Source organism: Indicator indicator, unplaced genomic scaffold, assembly GCF_027791375.1.
Source record: "Indicator indicator isolate 239-I01 unplaced genomic scaffold, UM_Iind_1.1 iindUn_scaffold_69, whole genome shotgun sequence".
Taxonomy (NCBI): domain Eukaryota; kingdom Metazoa; phylum Chordata; class Aves; order Piciformes; family Indicatoridae; genus Indicator; species Indicator indicator.
Genome location: NW_026539199.1, coordinates 198,916 through 222,930, shown reverse-complemented (window position 1 = coordinate 222,930; position 24,015 = coordinate 198,916). Strand labels below are relative to the sequence as shown.

Here is a 24,015-nt window from a genome sequence, read left to right as displayed (position 1 = left end):
AGGAGCGGACAGCAGCGACCGGTGAGGCCTGGAGAGCGACAGGAACCTGCTATGGTGTTGTGACACATCAGGAAAGAGCCCGGGCCGAGGCCTCAGGGCCCGGCTAACCGGCAATGGGCATCCAGGCCCCGAGGCCTCGGTATCCTCGTCCCCCTCAGCGGGACTCACCGGGCTCCAGCAGATGAGCGAGTCGGTGTCTGGATCCTCCACCAGGGTCCACAGCTTGGCGAGGAATGCGGGCACGTTACTACCCCCGGGACTAGTGCCCACCGCCGCCGCTCCAGGCCCCTCCATGACGGCTGTGGCCGCTGCTTCAGCCCTCAGGCCTCCCCCCCTCCGGGGGCAGGGCCGCGGCAAGCCGGTGCCCACTCTCCCCTCCTCTAGAAACCGCCACCACTTGGGGGTTATGGCGGGCGGGCAATGAAGGGCTTAGTATCGGCGGTGACTGGCGCGGCGGGGCCGGGCCGCTGCTTGCGCACTGCAACCCCCGGGGCCCAGCATGGCCGCCGCCATCTTGGGCCGCCTCCGAGACAAGCCCCCCAGGCGCGGCGTCACAGCGCGCATGCGCCGAATCCTCCCCCCTTGGCAGCCAGGGACCCGCCTCCTCTTCCCTATTGGAGGCGACGCTGACGTGGCCACGCCCACGTGCGGGCGTCCCCTGTGCTCATGCGTGTTGACTCTGGTGGAGCCCCCGATGGTAGTGCGCATGCACTTCCACCAACCAGGCGGTTGTTACTACGCATGCGCCGTCCGTCTGGGAGGTGTGACCGTGAGGGCGGTGTCGTGCGTGTGCGCAGTGACCAATCCAAGGTCGCTGATGCCGCTGCCCGCTGTGTCTGCGACCTGCGCGCATGCGCACTTCCTTACTGCTGCCCTTTGTTTCCCTCCCCAAATTACCCCTCCCAAACCACTGGCACCGATATTGCTCCCCCCCTCACAGCCCCGTTTGCCCGGTAGGGGTGTCGGGGTGCGGCTCAGGAGCGGGGGGGTCGGGCGGAAAGGCCGTTTCCGGAGGGGGCGGAGGTTTGTGGTGACCTCTGACCCCGTCCCGGGATCACGTGGGTGGCGGCGGTGGCAGCGCACGCGGACGGAGCCATGGAGCAGGTGGGGCGCGCGGCGTTGCCATGGAGACGGCGCGTGAAGGGGAGCGGGGGGTGAAGGGGCTTGGGCTGAGCCTGGAAAGGCCTGGACCGGGCCCGGCTTGGTCCTTTCGCGGCCCGCAGTGGTCCTCAGAGACACCGGGTCGGTCCCAGTAGGGCCCACTCTGGTCCCAGTCTGCTACCAGTGAGCTCAGTGGTCCCGGTGGAGCCTCAGCATGGCCCAGTCTGGTTCCCCTTTGGTCCCAGTAGCGCCTGGTGGAGCCTATGCTAGGCCCAGTACAGCCCAGTCTGGACCCATTGGCGTCCAACCGGGTTGTGGTGGGGCCCAATCCGGTCCCAGGAGGGCCCTGGTAGTGCTGTGGGGTCCAGCCTGGGCCATAGAGGGCCCATTCTGTTCCCTCTGGGGTCCAAACGGGTTCAGATGGGGGTCCAGTCTGGTCTCAGTGGGGCCAATCTTTGTTCCAGTAGGGCCCTGGCAGTGCTGTGGGGTTCAGCCTAGGCCATAAAGGACCCAGTCCGTTCCCAGTGAGGCCTAGTATGGTCCTGTTGTGGTCCAAGGTGCTTCTGATGGTGCCCAGTCAGGTCCCACTGGGGCCCTGTATCGTCCCAGTAGGCTCCAGTCTGGTCCTATTGTGCTCCGAAGCAGTTCTGATGGGGTCCAGTCTGTTCCCAGTGTGACCCATCCCTGTCCTAGTAGGTCCCTATCAGTGCTGGGGTGTTCAGCCTGGGCTATACTGGGCTGTGCAGTCGCTCTGTGAGCTGCCAGCACCATCCTGACACCCCCATTCCTGGTTCCCTTCCAGCTGAGTCCCACTGGGAAGCATCCCACTGGGAAAAGTGAGGAGGAGCCGTGGGACAGCGAAGAGGAGGAGAGTGAGGAGAGTGTCTACTCGGGGCTGGAGGACTCGGGCAGTGACAGCTCTGAGGAGGAGGAGGAGGAGGAGGAGGAAGGCTCCAGTGGCACCGAGTCACCCCAGACCCAGGTAAGGCTGATACCACTCTGCCCAGTGCCTGAACTGGGAAACACTGGTTTGTGGGGTGAAGGTTTGTGACCCCTGTGTCTGTGTCCCCCAGTTCCCTCTGTTCCCATCTCCAGTGTCTGTGTCCCCAGTCCCTATGTCTGTCACCATCCTGCACCCTCATCTGCACTGCTCTCCAAGAAGCTGCTTTTAGGAAGCTGGAATGGAGGACCAAGAAGGAGATCCAGTGAGGTGGGGTCTGCTCTCGTCCAAGAAGGACCCTGAGGGGCTGCAGGTGTCCAGATAAGGGCAAGAAAGCTGGGAAAGGGTCTGGAGAAGAAGGAGAAGGGTCTGGAGAACTTGTGAGGAGCAGCTGAGGGATGTGGGCATGTGGAGCCTGGAGCAGAAGAGGCTGAGGGGAGAACTTGTGGCTCTCTGCGAGTCCCTGAGAGGAGGCTGGAGCCAGGTGGGGCTGAGATCTCTTGTGCCAGGCATTGGGCCAAGAGGAAGCAGCCTCAAGTTGCCCCAGGGGAGGTTGATGTTGGCCATGAGGAACAATTTCTGCCCCTTGAGGCTTGTGCAGGCCTGGCCCAGGCTGCCCAGGGCAGTGGTGGAGTCCCCATCCCTGGAGGGGTTTCCAGGCTGTGGAGCTGTGGTGCTGAGGGCCATGGGTTGGTGGTGCCCTGGCAGTGCTGGGTCACTGGTTGGACTCCATCAACCCATCCCATGATTCCAACCCTTTGGTGCCTCACCCCCCACACACCCCCAGGAAGGTCCCACCCTACCCCTCTCTCCTCCAGAAGTCAGCAGCAGTGAGCTGTGACTCCGTGCTGGTTCCTCAGCCCATGGAGAAGGTGTGAATCCTGCTGGAGCAGGAAGGTGCTGAGCTGAGTTGCGTTGTCCCAGCTCCTTGAGGGGCTGCAGGAGCCAGAAAGGTCACCAGCTCCCACCAGCTGCCTGTCAGCAGCTCCTGGAGCTCCGTGGGGCTCTCTAAACATTAGGTTGTCCTTGCTGGCTTGGATTTCCTCCTAATGACTTCCAGAGGTCCACAAGCTGCTCCTGCTTCCTTGGCAGCTCCAGAGCTGGCCGGCTCTGCTCCTTGGAGGCCCCAGGGAACATCTTGGTGGCCAACTCTTGAACTTAGGGGTTGAAAAGGTTGGATTTTCTCCTTCTCTAATCCAGGAAAATCCTTCAGAGCTGTTCTGGTGGTGTCCCAGTAGGGAATGTCCTGGGGGCATCAAGGAGGCATCAAGGAAGGGATTTAACTCTTCCTTTCCTGCAGGGATCAGAGAATCCTAGTGCTGGTGAGGCTGAAGGAGAGTTTTGAGGTCATCAGGTCCAACCACTCCCCTGGAGCTCACAGTCCCACTGCTCCAGATTGCACCTGGAGAGCTTGAATCATGGAGTCATCACCTCCATCAGGAGCTCCCTGCCAGGTGCCACCAGGATTGAGGGATGGTGGATTCTGTCCCTCTGCTCTATGCTTGGGAGGTCCCACCTGAAGTCCAGCTCTGGAGTCCTCAGCCAGAGGACATGGACCTGGTGGAGTGGGGCCAGAGGAGACCACAGCAACGATGGGAGGGCTGGAAGCCCTCTGCTGTGAGGCCAGGCTGAGAGAGTTGGGGGTGTTCAGTCTGGGGAAGAGAAGGCCCCAGGGAGACCTTCTGGTGGCCTTCCAGGACTTTAAAGGAGCTCCAGGGGAGATGGGGAGGGACCTCCATCAGGAGGTGTTGTGGTGGGACCAGGGGTGCTGGGTTTGAACTGGAACAGGGAGATGGAGCCTGGAGCTGAGGGAGAAAATCTGCACGGGGAGGGTGTGGAGAGCCTGGCCCAGGCTGCCCAGAGAGGTGGGAGATGTCCCAGCCCTGGAACCATCCCAGGGCAGCTTGGCTGGGGCTGTGAGCAACCTGCTGTGGTTGATGTCCCTGCTGTGACTGCAGGGGTTGGACTGGGTGACCTTTGAAGGTCCCTTCAGCCCACACCACAGAGCAGGTTGCTCCCAGAGGATTCCTGAAGGGTTTGACCCTGCTGATGGCCATGCCGGGGTCTGGTCTGCTGACCTGCCAGCCAAGGTAGATCTCCTGGATGAGATCCTGGCTTGTGCCAGCTCCCGCAGCAAATCCCAGGAGCTGCCCAGCTCCTGGGTCTCCATTTTCCTCCCAGAGCTGCTGATGGCCACTTTGGGGTCTGGACTTCAGCTGTGCCAACCAAGTTGGATCTGCTGGCTGAGATCTTGGGTGAGATCATGGCTTGCTGAGCGTCAGCTGGAGGTGCTGGAACCTCTCCATACCACTTCCTGAGGACACCAGCAGCTGGTAGCTCCAGCAGCTTGGGGATTTATGAGGCAGGATCCTCATCGTGGCAGCAGGAGAGAGGAGAAGGAGGAGGAGGAAGGACAGGAGAGGAGAGGAGAAGGGGGGCGAAGGAGTGAGGGAAAGGTGGAAACTCAACTCCAGTGACATCAGAGAGCCAAAAACCTGGAAAAAAACTTATCTGCAAACTTTTTTCCCCCCTTTTCTTCCCCAATTTTTAATATCCCTTTGTTTTTGGAGTAACCTCATCCCCCTGGTGGCTTGGGATTTTCCATCCCCCCCCCCCCTTGTCCCACCTCCTTCCCCTCTCCCACCTCCTTCCCCACCGGCTGCAGAAGGTGATCACACACTGTGTGGACTTTACTGCTCCCAGGAGGGGACCTTGCTGGAGCTGCTTTTCCCATTTCATTCCCCAAATCCTCCTGTAAACCCCCCTCTGATTGAACCAGGTTGTCCTCCCCCCACCCCCTCTTCTTCTTCTCCTTCTCCTTCCCTTCTCCTTCCCTTCTCCTCCTGACCCTTCTTCTCCAGGAGATTTTGCCAGGGAAGGAGCCCACGCAGTGGGTCAGCACCCGGCTGAGCTCCCAGCTCCTGCCTGAGGGGGGAATTGAACCCCTCCTCCAGGTGCCCCCAGAGTTGCCATAGGCAGGAAGGTTCTCTAGGGGGATTTGGAGCTCTCTAGAAGTGTTTTAGGGTGCTCCAGGGGGTTCTGAGCCTCTCTAGAGGGGTTTGAGCCTCTCCAGAGGGGTTTGAGCTCCCAGCTTGTATCTGAGGAGGGACTTAAAAACCCTTTGAGGAGTCCACAAGGTTGCCATGGGGCAGGAAAGCTCTCCAGAGGAGCTTTCAAGAGGGATTCAGGGCTCTCCAGAGGGCCTGGTCCAGGCTGGCTGGGTGAAGCCAATGGGAGGAGGTTGACCAAGGCCAAGTGCCAGGTCCTGCCCTTGGGTCCCACCAAGGCCAGGAAGGCTCCAGGCTGGGGGCAGAGGGGCTGGAAAGTGCCTGGTGGGAAAGGCTCTGGGGGGTTGGTGGCAGCAGCTGGAGAGGAGCCAGAGTGTGCCCAGGTGGCCAAGAAGGCCACCAGCAGCCTGGCCTGGAGCAGCCCCAGGGTGGGCAGCAGGAGCAGGGCAGGGATGGTGCCCCTGGACTGGAGGCACTGGGGAGGCCACCCCTGGAGTGCTGGGCTCAGCTTTGGGCCCCTGACTTCAAGAAGGACCTCTGGAGGTGTCCAGAGAAGGCAGGGGAGCTGGGGAGAAGAAGGAGAAGGGTCTGGAGAACTTGTGAGGAGCAGCTGAGGGAGCTGGGGGTGTGGAGCCTGCAGCAAAGGAGGCTGAGGGGAGACCTTGTGGCTGTCTGCAAGTCCCTGAGAGGAGGCTGGAGCCAGGTGGGGCTGAGATCTCTTGTGCCAAGGGCTGGGCCAAGAGGAAGCAGCCTCAAGTTGCCCCAGGGGAGGTTGAAGTTGGCCATGAGGACCCAAACTTCACTTGATGGGATCTTCCTGACCTAGGTTTTCTTCTCTTTCAGGCCAAAGGGGCTCCCAGGAAGAGCAAAGCCTTGGAGGATGACTCATTGCTGAAGGATCAGGAGGTTCTGCTTGCTCAGAATGAATATGAAGAAGACAGCTCAGATGAAGAGGTAGGACCCACTGCAACTTTCTTATCTTTCATGCAGGGATGTGTAGATGGAGATGGTGGATTTTGCTTCTCCATGTTGGCTTCTTGGTGCCGTTGAAGGGAGGAGATGTGGTCAAGCAATGTCGTCCTTGAAAGGGCTTAGTGTGGACTGCTGGTAGAGAAGGTCAGAGGCACCAGCTGAGAGCTTTTGAGGAGACTTAGTGAGGTTGTGTTGCTTGAGTGCGTTGCTTGGAGCATCTAAAAGAAATTCTCAAGCCCACCTTGGGTAGGACAACGTTTCCTGTGTGGGAAGAACCTCCTTCCACCCATCCTAGAGGTCCCACAGGCTGGCTGTGCTCAGCCAGGGTCAAGAGAAGGTTTCTTCAGCTGGTCGCAAGGTGATGAAGCTTCACTCGTGGCTTGTGGGGCTGTGTTTGGGGTTCTGGGGTCTCAGAGGGAACCTGTTTCCGTTTGGTGTGTTGGGAAGGGTTGGAGAAGGTGTGGAGGAGCAGCAGGATCTCGGCCCCAAGGTGGCTGCAGGGTTCGGTGGCTCCAGGCGGAGCTTCGGATGGTCTGGGAAACGGATCAGTGCGGTTGGCGGCCCCGGGCTCGGGCTGGGGGGGTTGCCAAGCTCTGTGGGGGCGTTTGGATCTGGTTCTTCTCGCTCTGACCTCAGTTCAGCTGAAAGGGAACTTGGTGGCCTCATGCAGGACTTGGAGAAGTGCTTGGAGAAGCCTCCTGGGCGTTGGGTGGGTGGAATTTTCAGGCTGTCTCCTCCGTGAGAGCGGAGCAAGGAGCCAGAGCACAGCAAACGCTGCCTGACCAGGCAGGTGGAGACCTGGGGCTTGCTGAAGGAGTTCTGAGGTGCTCCAAGAGCTCAACATGGGGCTCCTGGCCAGCCTGGAGCTGCTGGCCATTGTGGAACCACCATGGGTATGGTGGGAAGGTTGTGGCTTGAGATAGAAGGGTTCTGAGCAGGACCCGGCTGCTCAACCAGCTTCAGGAGAGTGCTTTGGTGGCATGGATGGTTCAGAAGGTTTAGGATCACACCTGCTGGTGCTTTGAGGGATGTGTCTGCTCCTCTTCCAGTCCAGGACTTGGTGGTGTTGGGTTGATGGTTGGACTGGATGATCTTGTAGATGTGGTGCTGAGGGACATGGTTTAGAAGTAGACTTGGTGGTGTTTGGCATGGCCAGTGTCCCAGGACCATGCAGTGCCACCCCTGGCGCTCCTGGTGTCCCAGGACCATCCTCTGCCTCTTCTGACAGTCCTGGTGTCCTGGGACCACCCTGTGCCAGTGCTGGCATGGCCAGTGTCCCAGGACCACCCTGTGCCAGTGTCCCAGGACCATCCAATATCTCAGGACACATTCCTGGTGTCCCAGGACAACCCTGTGCCAGTGTCCCAGGACCATCTGGTGTCCAGTCCATCCCAAACCACCCCTGGCACTCCTGGTGTCCTGGTTCCATCCAGTGCCACCCCTGGCACTCCTGGTGTCCTGGGACCATCCAGTGCCTCCTCTGACACTCCTGGTGTCCTGGGGACACCCTGTGCCAGTGCTGCCATTGCCAGTGTCCCAGAACTTTTTAGTGCCACGTCTGGCACTCCTGGTGTCCCAGCTCATCACATGCCACCTGCAACTCCCAGTGCCCGGGGGGGTGTCACCTCTGCCCCATCTCCACCTGCCCCTCCCCCTCCATGCCCCCCCACACTCCCGAGCCATGCCCTGTCCCGGCTCCACTCCTGCATCGTGCTGGCCCCGTGCCCACCCCTGGCCCCATGCCCAGCCCCACTCCCACCCCAGACACAACAGCTCCAGGTGGTTTCCTGGCTCGGGGTTGAGGGGGGTTGCAGCAGGGACCTTCGAGAGGTCACCCTGGGCATCATGAGCATGGTGGTGATGGGGGGGAGCTCATCCCAGCTCCAGCCTCCCCAGAAGCCTCCCAGTCCCCCCCAGTCGGGCTGCAGGAGATGAATGGTGGGGCCTGGGCGGGAGGAAGCAGTTGGGGCTTTGTTTGGTGGCGTTTCCTCCTCCGGCGATGACAATTCCAGATGTTGGGATAATGGATGGAGGCTGCTGGCCACCGGCCACCGCCGGCTCCCGGCCCACCTCCCTCCCTCCTCCTCGAGCTGCTGGGCCAGGAGCTGCTGGGCCTGCAGAGGCCAGGAGCTGTGGAAGGGGCGGAGATCATGCAGGCCAACCCTTGACCTAGCATGGCCAGGTCACCACCTCACACCAGGGCCCTCAGCACCACCAAACCAGGGCCCTCAGCACCACCAAACCAGGGCCCTCAGCACCACCCGACCAGGGCCCTCAGCACCTCCCCACCAGGGCCCTCAGCACCACCAAACCAGGGCCCTCAGCACCACCAAACCAGGGCCCTCAGCACCACCCGACCAGGGCCCTCAGCACCTCCCCACCAGGGCCCTCAGCACCACCAAACCAGGGCCCTCAGCACCACCCGACCAGGGCCCTCAGCACCTCCCCACCAGGGCCCTCAGCACCACCCGACCAGGGCCCTCAGCACCACCCGACCAGGGCCCTCAGCACCTCCCCACCAGGGCCCTCAGCACCTCCCCACCAGGGCCCTCAGCACCTCCCCACCAGGGCCCTCAGCACCTCCCCACCAGGGCCCTCAGCACCTCCCCACCAGGGCCCTCAGCACCACCAAACCACAGCCCTCAGCACCTCCCCACCAGGGCCCTCAGCACCACCAAACCACGGCCCTCAGCACCACCAAACCATGGCCCTCAGCACCATGCTCCAGGGCTTTGAAACCCCTCCAGGGATGAGGACTCCACCACCAAACTGCAGTTGGGCTGGAAAAGACCTTTGAGATCAGGGAGACCAATCCTTGACCCAGCACGGCCAGGTCACCGCCCCACCAGGGCCCTCAGCACCGCCCCACCAGGGCCCTCAGCACCGCCCCACCAGGGCCCTCAGCACCGCCCCACCAGGGCCCTCAGCACCTCCCCACCAGGGCCCTCAGCATCACATCTTCACAGCTTTTCAGTCATGGAATCTCAGAGTGGTTTGGGTTGGAGGGACCTCCAAAGCTCCCCCAGTCCAACCCCTGCAGTCAGCAGGGACATCTCCAACCACAGCAGGTTGCTCACAGCCCCAGCCAAGCTGACCTGAGATGGTTCCAGGGCTGGGACATCTCCCACCTCTCTGGGCAATCTGGGACAGGCTCTCCTCGCCCTCAGGGTCCAAAATGTCCTCCTTGGATCTGCTTGAATCTCCTCTTTTAATATCATGGAGCCACAGAATTGTTAAGGTTGGAAGAGGCCTCCAAGCTCCTGGAGTCCAACCATTGACCCAGCACTGCCAGGGCACCACCTGGCCCTCAGCACCACAGCTCCACAGCCTGGAAATGCTCCCCAGGGATGGGACTCCACCACTGCCCTGGGCAGCCTGGGCCAGGCCTGCACAAGCCTCAAGGGGCAGAAATTGTTCCTCATGGCCAACCTCAACCTCCCCTGGGGCAACTTGAGGCTGCTTCCTCTTGGCCCAATGCTTGGCACAAGAGATCTCAGCCCCACCTGGCTCCAGCCTCCTCTCAGCCTCCTTGGTTCCAGACTCAACAAGCCCAGCTCCCTCAGCTGCTCCTCACAGGTTCTCCAGACCCTTCCCCAGCTCCCATTGCCCTTCTATGCCCTTCCCCTTCCATGACTCCTGTGCTCCCAAGATCTGAGAGTGGCTGATTCCTTGGAATGACTCTGGGCAGGGGCTGCTCCTGTGCTCAGCCTCAGGAAGGAGCTGACAGTGGGAGGGGAGAAGGGAAGCTTCAAAAGTGTGGTTGGAGGAGGTGGCTGAGGTCTTCCAGCTGCAGCTCCATGCCCCATTTCCATTATTCCATCCTGAAAAGACAAAGCAGCTCGAGAGATGGATGAGGGGGATAATTGGTGGCCCTGGGGGGGAGATCTGCAGCTGAGGAGATGTGAAAGGAGAAGATTTGTGTCCTGTGGAGGCCCAAGTGGAGGCTGAGAGGACACAACAACAGGATGTTGAAGGCACCAAGCGGGGGGAGATCCTTGACAAGATGAAAAGGCCTCAGGTTGAGAAGGGAAATGGCAGGAGAGGGCCTCGCGCCCCACGCAGCCGGCTCGGCTTCCGCGCCACGGCCGCCACGGCTCATGGCCATCAGCTCGATGAGAAGAACAGCTGGAGCTCTCCAGCCCCTGCAGCTCCAGGACAGGCTCTCAGGGCGTTGTGGATCAAAGCCTGGGCCCAAAACGACCTCCTGGGGAAGCTCCTGGGCTGTGCTCAGGGCAACTGGGGCTGCTGGGACCTTCCAGTGCAGGGTGGTTGGAGCTTTTGGATCAGGGAGGTTGTGTGGAAATGACAAAGGTCAAAAGATAAAGTGTCCAGGAGCTGTTTCACACCTGGTTGAAGGAGGAGAGGGAGGTTTTTGTGGTGCTGGTGGCAGTGATCTTATCTCCAGCCAGACCAACGCAGCTTTGGTTAAGTGCCACCACCAAAAGTGGTCTTCCACTATGGATCTCCGGGTAAAGGCTGATCTCAGCTGCTGCATTTTCATCGAATCATGGACTGGGTTAGGTGGGAAGGGACCTTCAAAGGTCACCAAGTCCAACCCATTGTAGTCAGCAGGGACATCTCCAACTACAGCAGGTTGCTCACAGCCCCAACCAAGCTGCCCTGGGATGGTTCCAGGGCTGGGACATCTCCCACCTCTCTGGGCAGCCTGGGCCAGGCTCTCCACACCCTTCCAGTGCAGATTTTCTTCCTCAGCTCCAGGCTCCATCTCCCTCTTCCAGTTCAAACCCAGCACCCCTGGTCCCACCACAACACCTCCTGATGGAGGTCCCTCCCCATCTCTCCTGGAGCCCCCTTGAAGGCTGTCAGGAGGTCTCCCACAGACACGGTGGTTCCCAAGCTTTGCCCCATGTCCCTGCTCCCCAGTAAAGAGGTGGGAGGTTTGGGGACCATCCCTGCACCTGCAGCTGGGGGCTCGGTGCCCATCCTTGGGGCTCGACCAGGAAGAAAAGCAGCAGCAGCTGCCAGGGCACTGGCCCAGGGCTCAATCTGCAGCCAGCACAGGAAGGTTCCATCTGCTGGAGCTGCAGGAACCTGGGATGGAGCTGCTGGAGCACCAGCACCCAGCCAGCCCTGGCCCCAGGCTGGCTCCTGGCCTTGGGCTGGGGGCTCTCTGCTGGCTTTGGGGGTCTTGGCTGGGTTTGAGGTTCTCTCCTAGGGTGGGGGTTCTCTGCTGAGTGTGGGGTTTGCTCCTGGGGTTTGGGTTCTCTGCTGGGGCTGGGGTTCTCTCCTGACTTTGAGGATCTCTGGTAGGTTTGGGATTCATTCCTGGCTTTGGGGTTCTCTCCTGGCTTTGAGGTCTTTTTCTAATTTTGAGGCTCTCTCCTGGCTTTGGGGTTCACTCCTAGGGTTGGGGTTCTCTCCTTGCATTGGAGCTCTCCCCATGTCAGGCTGAGGAACACCTGGAGGCCCATCTGAGGCAGTGGGGAGCAGAAGGTGCAGAACACCTCCCTCCCCCACCACCCCCCCACTGCCACCACCAGGCTCCCCAAAGCCCTTTTTGGAGCAGCTCTGGGTTTTTGGCCTCTCCAAGCGCTCCTGGAGGACCTGGCTGGGGCAGGAAGAGCTTTTTCCTTCTGGAAGGAATGACATCAGCAGCAGCAGGACCTGACCCGAGGAGCAGCCAAAGAACCAAAGCCTGGGGAGTGGAAATTTTCCTGCTTCTGGGTTTTTTTGGAGCTTTTATTGGATTTCCATCTGCTCCTTACGCCGGCTCTGCTTCCCCGGCCCCTGCCACCACCCGGGACCTGCTGCTGCTGCTGGGGCTCCTCCAACCCTGCCCCACATTGCACCCCAGGGTCCTGCAGGGACCCAGCTGCTCAGCCTTGAGCCCATCCTTGTGCCCATAGAATTGTGGAATCATAGACTGGTTTGGGTGGGAATGGACCTTCAAAATCCACCCAGTCCTACCCCTGCAGTCAGCAGGGACATCTCCAACCAGAGCAGGTGGCTCAGGGCCCCAACCACGCTTACCTGGGATGGTTCCAGGCATGGGGCATCTACCTGGGCATCTCTGGGCAGCCTGGATCAAGCTCTCCCCATCCTCCCAGTGCAGAATTCCTCTTAATACCCATCCCCATGTCCGTAGAATCCTAGAATCATTTAGGCTGGAAAAGACCTTCAAGATCATCCATGTGCCCATCCTCATGCCCATCCTTGTGCCCATAGAACCATGGCGTGGTTTGGGTTGGAAGGGACCCTTGGAGGTCACCATGCCCAACCCCCCACAGTCAGTAGGGACATCTCCAACTAGAGCAGGTTGACCTTGAATATCTTCAGGGATGGGGCCTCCACCATCTCTCTGGGCAACCTGGGCCAGGATCTCAGCACCCTCCCAGGGGATACCTTCCTCCTAATGTTCATTCCTGTCCTCATCCTGGGGTCCCTGCCCTGATACTGGTATCACTGTCCCCATACTGTGTCCCTGCTGCAATGTTGGGGTCTCTGTCCCCATACTGGAGTCCCTACCCCCCTAGCTGGGGTCCATGTCCCTGTACTGGAGTCACTGTCCCCATACTGGGTCCCTGCTGCAATGCTGGGGTCACTGCCCCCTTACTGGTGTCCCTGCCCTGAGCTGAGGTTCCTGCCCTTGGCCTCCCTGCTGCTGGAGCAGAGGGACCTGGGGACACTCCAGCGCTGAGCTGGCTGCAGTTCCAATGTCCCACCTCATCAGGCTCTGCTGCTGGTACTGGAGAACGTGCAGAGGAAGCTGCTTGGCCACCAGTCCGGGGACTGGTGTGGGTGTGGGGGGGTTGTGAGTCCTGGGCTCCAGTTCCAGCCCAAGGAGTCTTCTCCAGCTGGGACCTGGCCAGCAAATGTTTGTTGCCCAGTTCAGTGGGCAGGGCTGGTGCTTGGTGACAGGGACAATTTTCCACCCCTGGTGACAGCATCCAGTTCTCATCCCAGTCTCACCAGTTCGTAGGCACAGGACTCCCAGGACCTGCATACTGGGGTGGGGCTTTCCAGCAGGTCCTTCAGGGCCAGGGCCAGCGGTGCTGGGTTTGAACTGGAAGAGGGAACTGGAGAGTGTGCTGAAGGAGAAATTCTGCACTGGGAGGATGGGGAGAGGCTGGCCCAGGCTGCCAGAGAGATGGGAGATGTCCCAGCCCTGGAACCATCTCAGGTCAGCTTGGTTGGGGCTCTGAGCAACCTCCTGTGGTTGGAGATGTCCCTGCTGACTGCAGGGGTTCGACTGGAGAAGCTTTGAAGGTCCATTCCCACCCAAACCAGTCAAACGTTCCATGAACTCTCTCTTTGGGGGCCAAGCTTGTGGAGAACCTCAAGGAGGTTCTAGATGAGCTTTAGAGTGAAGGTTCTAGAGGACAAGAAGGGTTTGAAGAACTCATGAGGAGTAGCTGAGGGATTGTGGAGCCTGGAGCGAAGGAGGCTGAGGGGAGACCTTGTGGCTGTCTGCAAGTTCCTGAGAGGAGGCTGGAGCCAGGTGGGGCTGAGATCTCTTGTGCCTTGGCAGCCTCAGTTGCCCCAGGGGAGGCTGAGGTTGGCCACGAGGAGCAATTTCTGCCCCTTGAGGCTTGTGCAGGCCTGGCCCAGGCTGCCCAGGGCAGTGGTGGAGTCCCCATCCCTGGAGGGGTTTCTGAGCCATGGAGCTGTGGTGCTGAGGGCCATGGCATAGTGGTGCTCTGGCAGTGCTGGGTCAGTATTGGACTCCATGATCCCAAAGGTCTCTTCCACCCAAACCCATCCCGTGATTCCCTGCTCTGTTTATATCCAGAAGCTCTCTGCAGACAGAGGCTCCGCTGCCAGCCCTGGACTCCCGAGGGATCTTCCAAGTGGCCTGGGCCTGGGAGGATTCCTCGGAGCAGACGTCAGCTGGGTGGAGCCCACAGCTCAGATCTGAGGCCAGCATGGAGATCTTTGGAGCTGGCAAGGCAGGAGAAGCTTCCAGGCAGTCAGGGCTGGTGGGAAGAGGTGGGTGACTCCAGTGCAAACCAGTGTGAGCAGCCTGGTCTTCCTGAGAGGTGGACTGTGGAGTGGGGACCTCAGGACCAAGCTTTAGGGCTCTCCAGAGTTAGGAGGCACTTCAAGATGAAGCTTTGGGGTTCTCCAGAGTCAGGAGGCACCTCAGGATCGACCTTTGGGGTTCTCCAGAGTCAGGAGGCACCTCAGGATCAACTTCTAGTGTTCTCCAGAGTCAGGAGGCACCTCAGGATCGACCTTTGGGGTTCTCCACAGTCAGGAGGCACCTCAGGATCGACCTTTGGGGTTCTCCAGAGTCAGGAGGTATCTTGAGATGGACCTTTGGTGTTCTCCAGAGTGAGCAGGCACCTCAAGATCGACACTGGGGGTCCTCCAGAGTCGGGAGGCACCTCAGGGTCACCTTTCGGGGCTCTGCATCCATCGGGGGCTCTTCCACCCCAGCCAGCCCGATGGATCCCACGCAGGGTGGCCGGGCGCCAGCCCTTGGCGTGCCCCGGGGCCGCGGCCGCGGAGCGTGCGGGGCCGAGCTCGGCGCTGGGTGTCGGCGCCCAGCCACGCGGCCGCTTCTGCTGCCGCGGCCAAGAGCTTCCTGACGGCTGCTACCGGAGCCGCAGCTGCCGCCGCGCCTGGCCTCGCCTCGGCCCCCCTCCTTCAGCCCCCGAGCGTGTCCCCTCCTCATCTCCTCGTCTCCTCCTCATCCCACCCCAGATGTCAGCTGGCAGCCAGCAGCCGGCTCAGGTTTCCCGAGCTCCGGCGCGTTCCCTTCTTTGTGCCTCTTCCCGACGGACACCGCCGGCGGCGGCGGCTTGAAAATCACTCACGGTCAAAGCTCCTCCAGCTTCTGATGGCTCCTGGGGGGGGACCAAACCCACCCTCAACCCCCTTCTCCTCCTCCTGCCCCCGCAGCACCGCCACCACCAGCGCCACCGCCGTGTCCTGTCTGGTTCCTCGGCCGCCGTCGGTTTTTCCGGCCGCTGTGGAGGCTCTTCCCAGCACACCTGCCCCAGCCGGGGCGGGGGGGATCAGCACCTGGGCTTCCCAGGGGATCAGGTCTAGTGGCCTCCAGCAGCAGCCTCACCCACCTAGGGGCTTCCTGAGGGTCACAGAGCCTTCCATCCTGTCTCTCTGAGGGACTTCCTAAGGATCCAAGCTTTTTCCATCGTTACCCTCCAAGGGCTTCCAGAGGGTCACAGATCCTTCCATCCTGCTCTTCCAAGGGGCTTCCTGAGGGTCACACCCCTTCTATCCTAACTTCTTGCATCCTGCCCCTCCAAGAGGATTCCTGAGGATTCAAGCTCCTTTCATCCTGCCTTTCCAAGGGGCTTTCCAGTGATCCAGCCTCTTTCCATTCTGCCCCCACAAGGGGCTTCCAAAATGTCCCTACTCCTCCCATCCTTCCCAAGGTGCTGCCTGAGGGTTGCACCTCCTCAAAGTTCTCCAGAGCTTGGGCTTGGCCCTCAAAGAGAGAGTTCATAGAATGATTGATCTGTTTGGGTTGAAGGGACCTTCAAGGGTCACCCAGTTCAACCCCTGCAGTCAACAGGGACATCTCCAACCAGAGCAGGTTGCTCACAGCCCCAACCAAGCTGACCAGGGATGATTCCAGGACTGGGGCATCTCCCACCTCTCTGGGCAGCCTGGGCAGGGCTCTCCACACCCTCCCAGTGTAGAATTTCTTCCACAGCTCCAGTCTCCATCTCCCTATTTCAGTTCAAACCCAGCACCCTGGTCCTACCTCACCACCTTCTGATGAAGGTCCCTTCCCAGCTCTCCAAGAGCCACCTTGAAGTCCTGCAAGGCCACCAGAAAGTGTCCTGGAGCCTTCTTCCAACTCTCTCTGTCTGGCCGCTCGGCAGAGGGCTTCCAGCCCTCCCATCATTGCTGTGGCCTCCACCACATCCATGTCTCTCCCGTGCTGAGGACTTCAGAGCTGGCCCCAGCACTGCAGGTGGAGTCTCAGCAACATGGAGGCAGAGGGGCAGCATCCACCATCCTCCACCTGCTGCCACCTCATCTCCAGCTTCTCACCCACCAGCACCCCAAGACCTTCTCTACTTTCCAGCCTGGACCGACCCCAGGAGGTTGCCCCAACCCATGTTCGTGACCTCGCCCTTGCCCTTTTTGAACCTCATGAGGTTCATACAGCCCCACAGCTCTCAAGCTGGTGGTCACCACTCTGGTGGTGATCCATCAGTTGTATCCCAGTGGTGATCCCAGCTCTGATCCCCCCGCTGCTGTCAGGAAATCCCTCCTCAATCAGCTGTCCACGTTCTCCTAAGCTGGAGGAATGTTGACATGGAAGCTTCTGCTCTTTCTTCTTGGCAGGTCCCTGGGAACTGCAGGATTTGGATCTCCTGCTGCTCCTGCTGCTCCAGTTAATCCTGTCTTGGACTGGGGAGCAGGACTGGGGGAAACTGGGAAGGGGGGGGACCATGCAGGTGCGTGTCCAAGGGGTTGGAGAAAGGCTCTGCCAGACCCACCAGCCCTCGTTCTGCTCCTGCAGGGTTTTGCTTTCATCCTGAGCTCTGATCCCAGATGGATCTGGGAGGGGTTTGCTGGGCATGATGGAAACCAGCTGGAGAACGGAGCCCACCTGGGTCTGGCTGGATCCCTTCTCCGGGGGAAACTTAGCAGGAGGGACAACACTGGGGAGGCCACCCCTTGAGTGCTGGGCTCAGCTTTGGGCCCCTGAATTCAAGAAGGAACTTGAGGGGGTGGGGGTGTCCAGAAAAGGGCAAGGGAGCTGGGGAAGGGTCTGGAGAACTTGTGAGGAACAGCTGAGGGACCTGGGGGTGTGGAGCCTGCAGCAAAGGAGGCTGAGGGGAGACCTTGTGGCTGTCTGCAAGTGCCTGAGAGGAGGCTGGGGCCAGTGGTGGAGTCCCCATCCCTGGAGGAGTTTCCAAGCCATGGAGCTGTGGTGCTGAGGGCCATGGTTTGGTAGTGCCCTGGCAGTGCTGGGTCAGTGCTTGGACTCCATGGTCCCAAAGGTCTCTTCCACCCCAACCCATTCCATGATTCTCCTGCCTGACTTCCCCACAGTTCTATCTGCTAGGGACTGGGACAAACTGGCAGTGTCCAGTAGAGGACATTCTGCTCTCCTTCCACATCCAGGCTGCTGGTGGCCTTGGCCAGCTGGGCACACGCTGGCTCCTCTCCAGCCACTGCCACCAACCCCTCAGGGACTTTCCCAGCCACTGTCCCCCAGCAGGAGCAGTTTGTTTTGGGGGGAGGTGGTATGACCCAAGAGCCTCTCCAGGTGCAGTGCCGGGTGCCCCCACGGCAGGAAGGCCACCAGCAGCTGGTTCTGCTAAAGAAAACATCTCCCCATAAATCATGGAGGGCTGCAGGAGGTCACCTCCCCCCTCTAGCCCACCACCAGCAGAAGCCAACCAGAGCCTCTCCATCTCAGCACCACTGTGGTTCCTCTGCTCCATGCAGAGATTCCCAGCTCCAGCTGTCCCCCCCAGTCTCCTGCTCCTCCAGCTTCACCCTTGGTCCATCCTAAGGAAGGTTGTGGCCAGGGTGCTTCTGCTCCTTTGTTGCCAGCAGCACTCTTAGGAGTGGGCTGGAACTTCAGGGTGCTGCAGCAGTTGCTGGCCACAGTCCCATCACAGGCTGGGCCAAGCTGCTGCTGGGCCCAGGAACCCCTGGAGGAAATGGGGTGAGGACATGAGATGAGGACATGGGGTGAGGTCATGGGGTGAGGACAGAGGGTGAAGGAAGACACAGGGTGAGGACATGGGTTGAGGACACAGATTGAGGGAGCAAGGTGAGGACATGGGGTGAGGGCACACGGTGAAGACCCAGGGTGAGGGCATGGACTGAGACTCAGAGATGAGAACACAGCTGAAGGATAGGAGCTGGCACACATCTCTGGGCTCCTTGCTAGGACCAGAACCGTTGCCCTGCAGGGAAGGAGGGTCCTGGCAGAGCTGTGCCAATGCTACTATTGCCCTGCTTTGGGAGAAGGGGCAAAGACCCAGCTCCATCCACTGGTCCCATCGAAAAGTGCTGGATGTCTCTAAGCCCTGTGCAACCCCTTGAGGTTTGTGCAGGCCTGGCACAGGCTGTCCAGGGCAGTGGCAGAGTCCCCATCCCTGGAGGGCTTTCAGAGCCATGGAGATATGGTGCTGAGTGCCATGGTTTGGTGGTGCCCTGGCAGTGCTGGGTCAGTGGTTGGAGTTGAGGATCTCAGAGATCTCTTGCACCCCAACCCATTCCATGATTCCCTGGTTTTAAGGAAACTGAGGCAGGTGGCTGCTGGATCACCTGGATCTCAGCTTCAGCTGCAGGAGCTGTGTCCTAAGCTGTGATGTCCCCTTTGAGTGAGTGGGGGTGAGTGGGGGTGGTGGACCTGAGACCTCTTCATGCCCCATCCCACCTCATCTCCCTGCTCCCTCCGTGGCTCAGGGCCAGTCCTGCATCCCCTTCCCCATCCACTGCCGGACTGGATTTGTTTGGGATGAAGAGTGGTGGAGGAGGAGGAGGATGGGGAGCAGGAGCAGGCAGAGGAAGGCGGTGGGGTGGCCAGGAGCAGGATTAACGCGCCGAGGGGGATTTGGAGGGAACAGGGCCGGCATTGTAACCGGAGAGCGGAGCCGGAGAGCCGCTCTGACCCCGAATCCCGCGGGAAGGCGGCAACGAGGAGCGAGTGAAGGATTCCAGAGGCGGAGCTGGCGGCCCCCGGCTGCAGACGGACACGGGGGAGGCGCGGGCAGGCGGCCAGCGGCGGGGCCGCGCTTCCAGCCCAACCCCCCGCAGCCGGAGCTGCTCCGGGACCCCGGCGAGGGGGCTGGGATGGTGGAGAGCTGGGGAGGGCTGGTGGAGACCAGCGCAGGGGGGCGCGGGGGGACGGGACACGGATCTAGGGTGGAGAGCTAGGGAGGAAAGGATCAAGGGAGGGATGGTGGATGGATGGTGGATAGTGAAGGGATCATGGTGGAGATCTAGGGAGGGATGGTGAAAATCTAGGGAGAAATGGTGGATGGATGGATAGACAGATGGATCTAGGGAGGGCTGGTGGAGAGCTGGGGAAGGATGGTGGGTGTATGATGGATGGATGGATGGAGAGATGGATGGGTGAATCAAGGTGGGGATGATGGATGCATGGATGGATGGATAGAGAGATGGATGGATCTAGAGAGGGATGGTGGATAGATCTAGGGAAGAATGGTGGACGGATGGATGGATAGAGGGATGGATATAGGAAAGGATGGTGGACGTGTGGTGAATGGATAGTGGATAGATGTAGGGAGGGATGGTGGAGATCTATCAGGGAATGGTGGATGGATCTAGGGAAGGATGATGGGTGGGTGGTGGATGATGGTGAATGAGTGGTGGATGGATGCAAGGAAGGATGGCGGAGATCTGGAGGTAGTGGTGGATGGATCTAGGGAGGGATGGTGCATGGATCTAGAGAGGGATGGATGGAGGTGGGAAGGAGCTGCTGGTGGGAATGGTGGAGGGAACCATGGCCTGAAGCGGTGCCCAATGCAGGGAGCAGCAGCAGGCAAAGCAAAGAGCAGGACGGATGCTGATGTGGTGGTGGGATGGGGAGGAGAAGGGGGAGGTCCTGCTCCTGCTTTTGTGGGGAAGGGGGAGAGGGGCTGGGAAGTCCCAGCTGGCAGCGATTCAGTGAGGGGAAGGGGGAGGCTGGCAAAGGTCCAAGCCCCCAAGCTGACAGCAAGTAAATCAGGAGAGGAGAAGGTGGAGAGCGAGGTCACATCTGGTTCCTGGCAGCAGAGCAGGTGCTGAGCAGGGGGACGGCTGAGGAGCACCTCATGATGGATCATCTGAGGGGACCAGCAGCTCCTTCACCACCCCAGCCACAGGAGCAGGGGGGATGGCCCCAGGTTGGGCTGTTGGAGGTGTGGGACCGTGCTGAGGGGAGGTGGGATGGTGGATGTGGGGTCCCACCATGGCCAGGAAGGCTCCAGACTGGGGGCAGAGTGGCTGGAAAGTGCCTGGTGGGAAAGTCCCTGAGGGGTTGGTGGCAGTGGCTGGAGAGAAGCCAGCGTGTGCCCAGCTGGCCAAGGCCACCAGCAGCCTGGATGTGGAAGGAGAGCAGAATGTCCTCTACTGGACACTGCCAGTTTGTCCCAGTCCCTAGCAGACAGAACTGTGGGGAAGTCAGGCAGGAGAATCATGGAATGGGTTGGGGTGGAAGAGACCTTTGGGACCATGGAGTCCAAGCACTGACCCAGCACTGCCAGGGCACTACCAAACCATGGCCCTCAGCACCACAGCTTGGAAACTCTTCCAGGGATGGGGACCTGGGAATAGCCTTGTCAGTGATTTGGGAATGACAATGTTTGGGACCTGGCAGTAGCATTCTCAGGGACATGGGAATGGCAGTGTCAAGAGTATGGGAATGACAGTGTTGGGGACATGGGAATGCCAGGAGCATGGACACGGGAATGGCAGTGTCAGGAGCGCAGGGATGGCTGTGCAGGGTCCCCTCCCCCAGCCATCTGCAGGTTCCTGCAGGATTAAGGGCAGGAAATCTGGGATTGGGTTTCTTTCCGCGTGGATCCTGCCGCTCCGATCGGATCCAACCCAGGCTCCTCCTCAGCCCTCAGCTGCTTGGGGGGGTCCTTCCCAGTTCCAGCCCTCTTGGAGCTCCTGAGCCCCACAGCCAGGTGGAAGAGCCAGGATCACCTCCTTGGAGCTGGGATGTTTGGGTTGTGTTGGGTCCTGCTGGGTGCCTGGGGCTGCGTTGGCCCCTTTGGGCTTTTCTTCTCATTCCGTGTTTGAGAATCCCACCAAGGGCAGGTTTCCCTCATGCTTCCCTCTTTTCCGTGTGATGCAGAGGGAGGAGAAGCTGAGACAAGGTGCATGATGGCCCAGGGAAAAGTTAGGATCCCCCAGGAATGACTTCTCTTGCCCTGGAGCACTCTTTGGGGTGGTGAGACACATCTCTTCCTTCTGAACCCAAACCCATGCGTGCTACAGGGGTGTGGGCTCTCAAGAGGAAAGCAGACCTCAACCTGAAGTGGTTTATCCCTGCTCCTGCTCTGCTCCACACAGGCATGTTCCCCCAGTGACAGGTTGTCACCTCACTTAGCCTGGTGGCCTGGGAACCAGCTTGGCAGCAGAACCCAACTGCTTGGCATGGTCTTGGAGCAATGTGAAGCCACCTCAGGCTGGGCTAGACTGGTTGTGTGGTGCCCATGAATCCCAGTGTGGTGAGGTGGGAAGGGACCCTGGAGCTCACCCACTGCAGCCCCCTGCTCCAGCAGGGGCACCCACAGCAGGTGCCCAGGATCCCCATGCCCAGCTGGCTTTGGAAGCTCTCCACACAAGGAGACTCCACAACCTCTCTGGGCAGCCTGCTCCAGGCCTCAGAACCCTCCAAGCCAAGAGGTTGCTCCTGAGGGAACCTCCTGGCTTCCAGTTTGTGCCTGGTGCCCCTTGGCCTGTCCCTGGGCACCACTGGCAAGAGTCTGGCCCCAGCCTCTTGCCCCCCACCCTGCAGATGTTGAGAAGATTCCCTCTGAGTCCTCTCCTGTCCAGGCTAAGCAGCCCCAGGTCCTTCCCTCCTCAGAGTCTTCTCAGCAGCTTCCCAGCCTCCAGTGCCTCTGTCCAGTAGTTCCCAGTCTCTGAACTGGGGAGCCCAGGGCTGACCCCAGTTGTGCAGCTGTGTCCTGAGCAGGGCAGAGCAGAGGGGCAGGAGAACCTCCCTTGTGCTGCTGAATGTCCCCAGGAGACCCTTGGCCTTCTTGGCCGCCTTGCTGGCTCTTGGTGCAATTGTCTCTGCCTCTCCCAGCTCTCCCACCACCTTTCCCAGTTTCTCAGCACTGTTGTGGGGGCAGGGATGGAGAGGAAGTGCCCACGTTCTCCTGCCCCACAGCTGCCCAGCCTGGCAGCTGGCCCAGGGCAGCTCTGTTTTTGCAGCCCCTTCAAAGGTGCCTTCAAAGAGGCTTTTCCTTTCTTCTCCAAGAGCTTAGAGGCTTTATGGCCACCCCCAGCATTGGCACCTGCAGGATCTGAGGGGCTCCACCAGCTGCAGGTGCTGCCAGAGGGGCCTGGAATGTGTCTGGAAGTGATCAGGAGTGGTGGCAGCGGGGTGAGGGGACAAGGAGGGGCCTACTGCAGGGGCTGGAGGTCCCTCAGCCATCAAAACCCAGCTCTGAGCTTGTCTGAGTCCCCCCCAGCCTCTGTCAGCAGGATACATGGACCTGTTGGAGAGGACAACAATGACCCAAGGGCTGGAACTTCTCTGCTGTGAGACCAGGCTGGGAGAGTTGAGGTTTGTTCAGCCTGGAGAAGAGAAGGTTCCAGGAGACCTTCTGGTGGCCTTCCCGGACTTTAAAGGGGCTCCAGGAGAGCTGTGGAGGGACCTTCATCAAGAGGTGTTGCAGTCAGACCAGGGAAGAGGGAGATGGAGCCTGGAGCTGAGAGAGCAATTCTGCACTGGGAGGGTGTGGAGAGCCTGGCCCAGGCTGCCCAGAGAGGTGGGAGATGTCCCAGCCCTGGAACCATCCCAGGGCAGCTTGGCTGGGGCTGTGAGCAACCTGCTGTGGTTGGAGATGTCCCTGCTGACTGCAGGGGTTGGCCATGAGGAACAATTTCTGCCCCTTGAGGCTTGTGCAGGCCTGGCCCAGGCTGCCCAGAGCAGTGGTGGAGTCCCCATCCCTGGAGGGGTTTCCAAGCTGTGGTGCTGAGGGCCATGGGTTGGTGGTGCCCTGGCAGTGCTGGGTCACTGGTTGGACTCCATTGGAGGTCTTCCCCAACCCAAACCATTCCTTGATTCTATGATTCTCTGAACTCACATTAACTGTGCTGTCACCTCAGCTGCCCCGTGGTCCATGGGGATCAGCAGTATTTGGATGGGTCTGGGAGGAGATGATGAAAAGCTGGGCTGGATGTGGTGGTGGTCCATCTGAAGATGAGGAGAAGCCTCTTGGCTTGGAGGGTTCTGATCCCTGGAGCAGGCTGCCCAGAGAGCTCTGGAGAGCTTCCAAAGCTACCTGGACAGTGTGACCATGGGCAGGGGGGTGCACTGGGTGAGCTCCAGAGCTCCCTTCCCACCTCACCACACTGGGACTGGGGGATTCTTGGGTCTTTATCTCTGGTGACAGAAGGTGTGGAGCGTGGCAGGGGCTGGCTGTCAGCTCCCTAAGTCCTTTTTCCTCCACCTCCAGCAGCAGCTGGACCTCACTCCTGGAGATCCTGGCCCAGCTCCAGGAGACATCCCAGACACTGAAGGCAGGAGCTGGGATGGAGAGGGAATCAGGGGGAGAACAGCAGTGCCTGGAGCTGGCAGCATCAGGCTGGTGGGAGCCTGACCAAGACTTGCAGCTCCATGTCCTCATCCAGCAGCACATCCTGGCTGTGGCCAGACATGCAGATCCTGGAGCTACCTCTGACCTCAGCCAGCAAATATGTGGTGGAAAATCTGCTCCTGGCCAGGCTCCATCCACCAGCCCAGCACCATTCAGTGGCTGCTGATCCCCACCAGCCCAGCACCATTCAGTGTCTGCTGATCCCCACCAGCCCAGCACTATCCCATAGCTGCTGATCCTCACAGAGCAGAAATGGCCTCCAGAGCTGGGAATCTGCTGCTCCTGGGGGCTGTCACCTTCTGCTCTTGGCATGAGGGTGACCATAAAGGTCCCACAAGCAGCCTGGCCTGGATCAGCCCCAGTGTGGCTAGCAGGAACAGGGCAGGGATGGGTAGAATCCAGCACATGGTGGGGCAGTGCTTGGGGGTCAGAGCCACCAGGGGCTCACTGATCTACTTGAGCACTTCCGACCTGCTCAGTCCCTCACTGGCCCACTCAAGCACTTTAGTGAGCACATCAACTGCTGACTGACCCACTTGATCGCTCTCTGACCCACTCATTGATCTGCTCGATCACTTGCTGACCAACTCAGTCTCTCACTGACCACCCTGACTGATTGGTAACTGGCTGCTGGTGGCTGGATCTCTCTCTGACCAACTCAATCACACTCTGATCCACTCGGTCCCCCCCGTGACCCGCTCAGTGCCCCCCGTGACCCGCTCGGTCCCCCCCCCGTGACCTGCTTGGTCCCCCC

General features: G+C 60.2%; 2 protein-coding genes across 2 annotated transcripts in view; one reads left to right on the top strand and one right to left on the bottom strand.

Annotated features, from left to right (window-relative positions):
- Positions 1-294, bottom strand: part of HSF1 (heat shock transcription factor 1) — a 36,606-nt gene extending 36,312 nt beyond the window's left edge. Inside the window, exon 1 of the mRNA XM_054398635.1 lies at positions 169-294. Coding sequence (XP_054254610.1) covers positions 169-294 — 126 coding nt within the window. The remainder of the gene's footprint in view (positions 1-168) is intronic.
- Positions 295-499: 205 nt separating this feature from the next.
- BOP1 (BOP1 ribosomal biogenesis factor) overlaps positions 500-24,015 on the top strand; it is a 47,811-nt gene continuing 24,295 nt past the window's right edge. The window contains exons 1-3 of the mRNA XM_054398626.1: positions 500-853; positions 1,904-2,107; positions 5,914-6,003. Of these exons, the coding sequence (XP_054254601.1) occupies positions 500-853; positions 1,904-2,107; positions 5,914-6,003 (648 nt within the window). The remainder of the gene's footprint in view (positions 854-1,903; positions 2,108-5,913; positions 6,004-24,015) is intronic.